At 53.6% G+C, this 9,174-nt stretch overlaps 3 protein-coding genes across 3 annotated transcripts in view; 2 read left to right on the forward strand and 1 right to left on the reverse strand.

The window, feature by feature from the left end:
- Positions 1 to 2,755, forward strand: part of PTSG_03075 (uncharacterized protein) — a 3,892-nt gene extending 1,137 nt beyond the window's left edge. The window contains exons 4-11 of the mRNA XM_004995609.1: positions 95 to 159; positions 291 to 362; positions 561 to 622; positions 882 to 1,005; positions 1,256 to 1,331; positions 1,605 to 1,650; positions 1,943 to 2,043; positions 2,371 to 2,755. Coding sequence (XP_004995666.1) covers positions 95 to 159; positions 291 to 362; positions 561 to 622; positions 882 to 1,005; positions 1,256 to 1,331; positions 1,605 to 1,650; positions 1,943 to 2,043; positions 2,371 to 2,446 — 622 coding nt within the window. The 3' untranslated portion in view covers positions 2,447 to 2,755. The remainder of the gene's footprint in view (positions 1 to 94; positions 160 to 290; positions 363 to 560; positions 623 to 881; positions 1,006 to 1,255; positions 1,332 to 1,604; positions 1,651 to 1,942; positions 2,044 to 2,370) is intronic.
- Positions 2,756 to 2,857: 102 nt separating this feature from the next.
- On the reverse strand, positions 2,858 to 7,375 carry PTSG_03076 (uncharacterized protein; the record flags this gene model as incomplete). Its single annotated transcript, XM_004995610.1, has 12 exons — positions 6,361 to 7,375; positions 6,009 to 6,087; positions 5,799 to 5,858; positions 5,446 to 5,552; positions 5,116 to 5,191; positions 4,877 to 4,933; positions 4,596 to 4,669; positions 4,345 to 4,432; positions 3,928 to 4,028; positions 3,644 to 3,704; positions 3,271 to 3,352; positions 2,858 to 3,035 (listed from the first exon to the last, which is right to left on the reverse strand). The coding sequence occupies exons 1-12, from the start codon at positions 7,177 to 7,179 to the stop codon at positions 2,858 to 2,860; spliced, it is 1,782 nt and encodes a 593-aa protein (XP_004995667.1). The 5' UTR covers positions 7,180 to 7,375.
- Positions 7,376 to 7,720: 345 nt separating this feature from the next.
- Positions 7,721 to 8,673, forward strand: PTSG_03077 (uncharacterized protein; the record flags this gene model as incomplete). The annotated part of the gene is made up of 4 exons (XM_004995611.1): positions 7,721 to 7,751; positions 8,062 to 8,116; positions 8,278 to 8,316; positions 8,562 to 8,673. The coding sequence occupies 4 exons, from the start codon at positions 7,721 to 7,723 to the stop codon at positions 8,671 to 8,673; spliced, it is 237 nt and encodes a 78-aa protein (XP_004995668.1).
- Positions 8,674 to 9,174: the final 501 nt, after the last annotated feature.

A 9,174-nucleotide genomic window follows, 5' to 3' on the forward strand; every position in this document is an offset into this window, starting at 1 on the left:
CGTGTACATCGGTATTCGAGTGACGTTTGGTTTAGCTTCACGTGACCCCTTGACCTCGCCTGCACCTTTGCATACGGCCTGCCCTACTCGCCAGGTCCATTGGGGCTGACGCCGTTGCCAGCGTGCCGCCGTACTACGAGCAGCCTGGCTCCATCGATGGTTGGTGGTGTCTCCCGTCTGCACCCATGATGAGGCATGTTGGCAGCCATCGCGGCATGCAAACACACAGCGCAGCAAACAGCACTCGGAGTGCTAACATTGTGGCACTGTGGATGTCGAATTCTTTTCAGAGTTGATTGCTTTCTTGAAGCCCATCGCCGCTGCCGCCCACCCGCTGCCGCTGTACTACTACCACATCCCAGGTGTGTGCTTGTTTGCATATGTATGCGAGTGTGTGTGTGTGTGTGTGTGTGTGTGTGTGCGTGTGTGTGTGTGTGTGTGAACTGTCTGCGAGAGCACCTGTGCGTGGGTTTGTCGCCTCCAATTCTGGTTCTTGTGAGATGCCTCGCGCCACGAACCACTCATCATCACCGCCACGCTTGTGATTTGTGCTCTTCCAGGATCCACGCACTACTCCATCAACGCCCTTGATCTGCTCGATGCCGCCTCCACACAGCTGCCCGTACGTGTGCATGTGTGTGTTTGCGTGTGTTCGTGTATGTGTGTGTGTGTGTGTGGATGGTGAAGAAGTTGCGTTTGGTCGCACTTTATGTGCTCCCTCTCTCTCTGCCCATGCCACCCATCAGTCTTATGTTTCACGCATCGCCGCGACGAAATCCCAACAACAACAACAACAACAACAACAACAACAACAACAACAACAACAACAACAACAACAACAACAACAACAACAACAACAACATACGCACACACCACGACAGGAGCTGCTTGGCATCAAGTTTGTCAGCTCAGACACGCTCGACTGGTACAACATCGTCCAGAAGTACAACTCCTCGCACGTGCTCATGTTTGCGCCCGAACCAAAGCTCCAGTCATTTGCCCTCGGTGCGTGCGCGCGCGCGCGCGCGCGCGTGTGTGTGTGTGTGTGTGTGTGTGTGTGTGTGTGTGTGTGTGTGTGTGTGTGTGTGTGTGTGTGTGTGTGTGTGTTCTTACTTGCCTGCGGTGGGATGGTGTGCTCCTTCCTTGCAGCTGCCTTTCTGTGCGCTGTGCGTTGGGCCAGCCATCTGCGTATCACTGCTCGCTTGCGCTCATGTGCACCACTGCTGTCGCCCCTCGTATGGCTGTGTGTCTTCAGGCCTTGGTCGCGGTACCGTCTTGGCTGAGGACTTCTTTGCGCCCACATACATTCGCATGCAGCGCCACTATGCCCTGTACGTGGCGGTGTGCACGAGCATTGGTGGTGTGCATATGCGAGGGAGCGGCGGCTTGCTTCCGGGAGCGTGTGTGTGTGTGTGTGTGTGTGTGTGTGTGTGTGTGTGTGTGTGTGTGTGTGTGTGTGTGTGTGTGTGTGTGTGTGTGTGTGTGCTTGTGTAGTGAATCGATGGGGTGATGGGAGACACTCTTCTTTCCATACTCCCCTCCCTGCCTTTCTCGCCTGACATCCCATCACGCCAACACACAACGACCACCATCACACTCTCCAGGAACAACCACGGCGCTGCCCAACAAGAGCAGGCGTGGAAATACAAGGTGCAGAGGGAAGAAACGAAGACATGTGTCGCGTTCACTGTTTGGGAACTGGCACCACTTGGCACAGCATGTTCCAACACACACGATCAGGCGCTTGCTTACATATTCTCATTTCGCATTCGCATACACACGCACGTGCGCGCGCGAGCACACACACACACACACACACTCTCTCTCTCTCTCACGCACACTCTCTCACTCACACACTCCTACAATCACACTCACACACACACACACGTGCACGCGCACGCACACACATATTGTCACACCATCTGCTGCGCCATGGTGGCAGGCAATGTCTGTGTTTGGGGAAAACGGGGGCGGGCTGGCGGAGCGCGAGGTGTACAAACACATCAACGGCGTCGATCTTGGGCCGCGTCGCAGGCCAACCGGGTAAGGTGGTGTGCGCGTGCGTGCGTGTGCATGCGTGTGTGTGTGTGTGTGTGTGTGTGTGTGTGTGTGTGTGTGTGTGTGTGTGTGCGTGTGTGTGTGTGTGTGTGTGTGTGTGTGTGTGTGTGTATGCGCGCGCGTGCGTGTGTGCGTGTGTGTGTGCGTGTGTGTGAGGGGGAGGAGACATGGTCTTTTGTGCTGCAAACATAACCTGCGTGCATGAACAGATGATTGAAGCATGCGGCCAGCTTCCCTGCTCACATCAATACACACGCACACGCACACACACACACGTTGTGCGTGTCTGCTGTGTGCTGGCGATGTGCGCAGCACGTTTGATCCAAACAACTTCAAGCCCCTGATCCAAGGCCTGGACTCCATTGGTTTCTTCAACCAGACGTGGTAGACACACACGCACACGCGCACTTGTATCTTCTGCCTTTCCCTTCCTCTTCGTTTGTTGCCTCTTGATTGTTTGCGGGCCGTGGTGAGCGTTCATATGTCACAGGTGTTTGTTGGCGTTTGTACTTGTGCATGTTGTGCGTCTGTTGTAGTGATCATCACATGCTTCCCTGGTCGTTGCTGTGTGTTTGCTGGTTTGCGTCGCCAGCCTGCTTGCACGTGTGCTGTTGTGTCTTTCTTGCTTGAGCAGTTCAAGAGCAATGAAAGAAAAGAACTCTCGTCACGTGATTTGGCCTAACGCAGTATTACAAGCGTGTTATGTACATCACAACCAAACACACTCAGATCAAACAACAACCAACCCCGTGTCAGCAATCACAAGCAGAATGCACAAGCCACGAACACACGCAAAATGCTACCACGTTGCGCCGTCGCCGCCAACAACAGCCGCCTGCGCAGAGATTGGCCTGTCCTCCCACTGGTGTAACGCAACAGCAAGGTCCACATATTGCGTCACCTTCATTTTCTTCAGCGGCGTTTCGGGGTTGATGTTCGTCATCGCAAAGAGGGGCGTGAACTGCGGCCCAAGACCCCTGTTGGCATTCGTTGGTTGGTTGGTTGGTTGGTTGGTTGGTTGGTTGGTTGGTTGGTTGGTTGGTGCGTTGGATGGGTGATTGTGGTCGTTGGATGGATGGTTGGTGAGTTAGTTGGTTGCGGTTGTTGCTTGGTCGGTGAGTTGGTTGGAGGGTTGGTCGGTCAGATGGTTCGTTGGTTGAAAGCTGTTGTTCAATGAATGGAGAGGCAGCCACAAAGCAACAGCGTTCGCACCTCATTGCTTTTCCAATGGTCTTTGCAGTCATTGTCAGGTGTCTAAGAAGAAAATCCAGAACAACAAACGTCTCGTAATTCGCTGTCACCCAAAGCAATGTGTGTGTATGTGTGTGCGTGTGTGTGAGTGTGTGTATATGTGCGTGTGCGTGTGTGTGAGTGTGCGTGTGTGTGAGTGTGTGTGTATATGTGCGTGTGCGTGTGTGTGTGTGTGCGTGTGCGTGTGTGCGTGCGTGTGTGTGTGTATGTATGTGTGTGTGATCTTGAGTCAAGACATTGAATAATTAACCCCCTCCTCCCTGCTCACAGTGGACGCTGTTTGCGTCTTGAAAAGCACCCACACACACGCAGACGCGCGTTGTGGATGACTCACGTATGAGTGGAGAGTAGCGTGGAATGAGTTCAACAAAGTGGACGGTGATGGCGCCGGGACCCTGGTAACGGTTGGGATGTGTGTGATGGTTGGCGGGTTGATGGGCGTGGGTTTGTTGCGTGTTTGAGAATTGGTATGGCGAGCCGACACAAAGCACGAAAGGGCGCGAATACACATACACACGCACACACGCACGCACACACGCACACACGCACGCACACACGCACACAACACATTAAATATACACACACACACACGACAACACCACGCACAGGCACACCAACCTCTGTGCACTTGAGTCGGGGACTGAAGAGGTCGCGGGAGACGGCGGCGAGCTCGTTAACGTGACACAGCACCTGCGCCAGCACTCCCAGCCGCGACCCGGCTGCACTCGCGATCAATAGCGACGCAACAATCATGGTGGTGATGGTGGCCGTGGTGGCAAAACCGTTGAGGTTGGAGATGATGATCCAGGCTGTGCGCCAACCGCGTACACACACACACACACACACACACATATGCACACACACACATATGCACACACGCGCGCACGCACGCGCACACACACACACGCACGCACACACGCACACACACACGCACATACGCACACACGCACACACACGCACATACGCACGCACGCACGCACACCCACGCATGCACGCACATACACATATGCAAGCAAGGGCGGGTGTGGCACGTACTGGAGAAGATGTGTTGCGTCAGGTATCGTGGCAGCGTGAAGTACATGGCAGTCCTCCCCCAATGAAACGGGCCGGACCGCATCGCCACCTGAACACATGTTGGTGTCAAGCGGGCGTGTTGTGTTGGCTCAGTTGCCAACACGCACATGTGTGTCAGGAGCAGTGCTATTGCGGCGATGAATGGAAGCAACTGTCGAATATATAGCCACCAAATGACCAAGCGAGGTCCTTTTCACCACACACACACACACCTTGTACAACAGGTTGAAGATGAAGACAGATCCAGACACCGCATTGGTCTGTCCGGCAAGAGCAAACGAAGAGCCTAGTGGTGATGGTGGTGATGATGAGATGTGACGATGAGATGTGGTGGGAATTGTTCTACAGGCGATGGTATCGTCCACATGACAGTCTTTCGAGCACGGCAGGGCAGGTGGAAAGACGAAGCCACTGCAGCCACTGCCACGGCACAGATGTGACAGCATTCACGTGCAGCAGGTTCTAAATTGTGTACGTGTGCGGAGGAACGTACGAACGAGCCACTGGCGGGAAGGGAAGTCGTCGAACAGAACTTCGCTTGGGGGGCAGCCTGAATGACACCCAAATAGCGGCAACGCAGATCATATAGGGGTAAGGTCGCAGCAGGCGACGCACACATAGCAACACGTGCATGCACCACGGTCACACATGTACGCATGCATGCACATGCACGTGGGCAGACGCGCACACGAATGTGCAAACGCGCACGCCCGCGCGCACATGTACGCCTACCATCTGGAAGATCCAGCTTCTGCATATCGCCGTGGACGAGTTTCACGCGTTTCTCGCCCAGCGCTTCCTGGAATGCCTGCAAGCACGCACCAGCGGCACACACTATGGTGAGCAGTCGCATATGCTTGTTATGTAACCTTCTCTTCCTGGATACGTGTGCACAAACACAACACAAGCGCACACACGCAACGCATGCACATAAACGCACACGATTGCGCGCACATGCGCATGCATATGCACATGCAGATGTGCGCACACGAATGCACGCACGCACATGTGAACATACAAACTCACACACACACATGAATATACAAACATATCGACACGCACATGGACTTGTGGGTGGAGGTGTTTGTTCTGACGGTCGCCTGTGTTTGTAACAATTGTGACGGACTTGGCACCGTGGTTCAGCAGAGCCCGAGTAAACAGCATCGTGTCTACGTGGTCATGATGCCGTGGTGAGAGCGATGCTGCAACGGTGCACTCACGAACACACGCACACACACATGTAGTACATCACAAAGTCGCGCCCATCACACAAACACACACACACACACACAAACACACAAACACACAAACACACAAACACACAAACACACAAACACACAAACACAACACGCACACGCACACGCACACGCACACAACACAACACAACACACACAGGGCACGGTGTGCGTACGTACATGGGTTTGATTCCACGATATGCAGCTTATCCAGTCCAGGAATGAGACTTGCAAACGCATCTGACCACAATCAATCCCAATGCATGTATGCGTGTGTGAGAACGACCGTACAATCACATGTGCATGCACCCCCATCAAATACTTCAACGAGCACACACGCACACATGATTCACACGCACACGCATGCACGCACGCACACACTAATCCTACCTGCAATGCCGTAGTTTGTGATGGCAAAGCGACGCAGGCTTGCCGTATGGGGTCGGTTGGCTTTGCTGTTATTCCGCATCTGTAGCATGAAGAGCATGGAAGGAGGTGATACATTGTAGATGACGGCACATCAGTCTCTTTCGCTCCCATCGGTCAAGAAACAAGTCAACACTCTTCCCAACCCTAAGCTCGCACCTTATCCAAACTATGCATACACGCATGCTTACAAACACATGCGTATGCACACACACACAACCATAGACGACCATAGACAACCACACACAGCAAACAAACAAACAAACAAACAAACAAACAAACAAACAAACAAACAAACAAACAAACAAACAAACACCTGGAACGACTTGAGGATGGCGGGAATGTCCGGTAACGGTATGGAGGAGAGGGGCCCTTCTGGTGGCGTTGGAATGTCTTGCGCAGAGTTGATGACGAGTGGTATGCGACGATCACACACTGGAACCACGTTTACTGGCTGGCTGTGGGAAGCATCATTGTCACCATCAAGTTCGCCTGCAGATTGCTCCTCCCCTGTTTGGATCCTCCGCTGCTTCTCCTTCATTTGTTGCTGTGTAGTTGTGTTGGCTGTGCCCGCCCGATCAGCTTCAACCGCGCTGGGACCCTGGGTGCCGCTGTTGGCTGGGTCGTGGCCTGCACTTGGATCCGCCAAGCCCGGCGCCTGCTGGTCTGCCTTGCGCGCTTTGTGCTCGAGTTCAGCTGTCTTCTTTTCCTCCTCCTCCTCTTCTTGGTTTGCCAGTGCCAGCATGGCTTTTGCAAACTCAGGTTGCTGCATGTGTGCGGGTATCTGTGGTAGCTTCACGCCGCCAGCTGTGGTGATGGGGTCGCTGTCAGGCATGCCGCCATTCTTGCTGCGGGCCCTTCTGCGACCGGGTCTTGTTGTCGAGGCTTTGTCGTTGCCGTCTGCAGGTGCACTTGGAGGTCGCGCACGCCAAGCAATTGTGGCGGTTGAAAACGCTGCGTTCTGCCGGAGGTGTGCCATGTCGCAGCGGCAGCTGATGGTGTGTTGGTGACGTGCAATGGGGAGTGCACCACCAAACCAGTGCTTGTGGGTGTGCCCGTGGCCACATGAGGCAGCGTTGCGCGCTTGCATCATCAAGTGTGAGTGCAGCCTCATTGCTGCCTTTCCTCCCTTCATCTTGTGTATCAGTCAGCTGTTGTGAGAACAAAGAAGAAGACACAACAACAACCCCGTTCACATCACAACTACCGCAATCACGCTCACTTCCACATGCACGACCTCCACAGCCGTCCGCCTTTTTGTTGTGCCGTGTTGCGAGCTTAGATGTTTCCGTGTGTCGTGGCGTCGCACGGGCTCTCACGACAAAAACAAGCTCAACACGATAAAATGCAATCATCGTGAGTCATCATTACGGACGAATATTCGCGGCTTCTCCAGCCAATAATCGGAGCACAGGCGACGCAAGCAGCAGGGCAAAGGTGCGGCTCTTGGCAGCTGTGCTGTGTTGGTGTTTCGTTTGTTGGCTTGGCTTTGCCCGCACCCCATTTTCCAGCCCATCATAACCAACAACAAGAGCAACAACAACAACCACCACGACCACCGCCGACACACACGTCCACGTACGCCTCTCTCCAAGAGCAACCAAAGCAAGACAGTCCACACAAGAGAACGCGCATACCACGTCTCACCTTCCTCTCCCTTTCAACACAACACAACTATGGCGTCCTTCAAGGAGCAGTTTACCCTTCGTGAGTGGGCAGTTGCTGAGTTGTTGTGTTGTCGTCGGATTTTGTTTGGGTTTTGCCTGCCCTGACGTGGCTCGCTGCTGTGTTGTCATCGTCACAAGTGCAAGTGTTGTGATGTGTTGTGATGTGGTGCGGTGTGGTGCTGTGGCGTTACTTCAGCACGCCATTGCATGATACATGTGTGCACATGCATGCGGGCTTGTGTGTGAGTGCGGTGTCCTCGTTTGCGTGTGTCCTTTTGTTTGCATCGTTTTCGTGGCTGCGATCGCACGTATCGTTCCTCTCTCACGCATGTGTGTGTGTGTGTGTGCAGAACAACGCATTGAGCAGGCGAACCGCATCAAGCAGAAGTACAGCGATCGCATCCCGTAAGTGCGGAAAAGTACAAGAAGTCCAACTGCCCGACATTGAGAAGAAGAAGTACCTGCTCCAAGATGACCTCACAGTCAACCAGTTCCAGTACGTGATCCGCCAGCGGTTCAAGCTCACCTCGGATCAGGCCCTCTTCACATACGTCGTGCACGAGAAGACGCCCGGCAAGCCCAAGACAATCCTCCCCTGCCGTCACGTACGTCTCGTTTGTTTTGTTTGTGTGTGTTTGTGTGTTTGTGTGTGTGTGTGTGTGTGTGTGTGTGTGTAAGAATGTGTACGCGCGTGCGTGGTGTGTGTGTGTGTGTGTGTGTGTGTGTGTGTGTGTGCTTTTGCAGACATTGGTGCGTGCGTGATGCTGAGAACGCGCAATTGCTTGGGCCGTGGCGCTGCGCCATTCGTCGTCTCACGCATGATCTTGTCCCTGTCACTTCTCACTTACAGGCGGACAATGGGCGAGATCTACAAGGAGCACCAAGACGAAGACGGGTTCTTGTACATGATCTACGCAAATGATGAAGTGTACGGTGGCTGCGAGCAGCAACAGGACAAGTGACCGTTGTCCCGTCTCTTCATGACCGCTGTGATTTGATGTAAACCCACCATCCACTCTTCTTTCCTTTCTCCCTTTCTTCCCTTTGTCTTTCTTTCTTTCTGTCGTTTGCTCTTGATGCCATTCCCGCTGCCGGTTTTCAATTGTGCGCCATCTTGGCCTTGTCGAGTTATGCACGTGATCCATGCGTGGTGTGGTTGATTGTGTGTTGTTGATGCGTTCGCGTGTGCTTGCATGGCTCTGCACGACTTGATGTGAATGTTGTTCGTCATCACCATAAGTGACCGATTCTGTGTCTTCATGTGTGTGTGTGTGCGGGGCTCACTGCTGCAATTTCTTGTTCCTTTTTTTTTTTGTTACTTCTTTCATACATATGTGCGTGGCGCCGCTCTGCATGCTTGTCCCCCCCCCCCCTGTCTCGTGACTGCATGCCCCTTGTCGTTGGCGTTTTTTGTTCGCTGTTGTGTGTATGTGGTGTCACAAACGTGTCTAATACAAAGCAAG

The sequence above is a fragment of the Salpingoeca rosetta genome, assembly GCF_000188695.1.
Source record: "Salpingoeca rosetta unplaced genomic scaffold supercont1.7, whole genome shotgun sequence".
Classification (NCBI taxonomy): domain Eukaryota; class Choanoflagellata; order Craspedida; family Salpingoecidae; genus Salpingoeca; species Salpingoeca rosetta.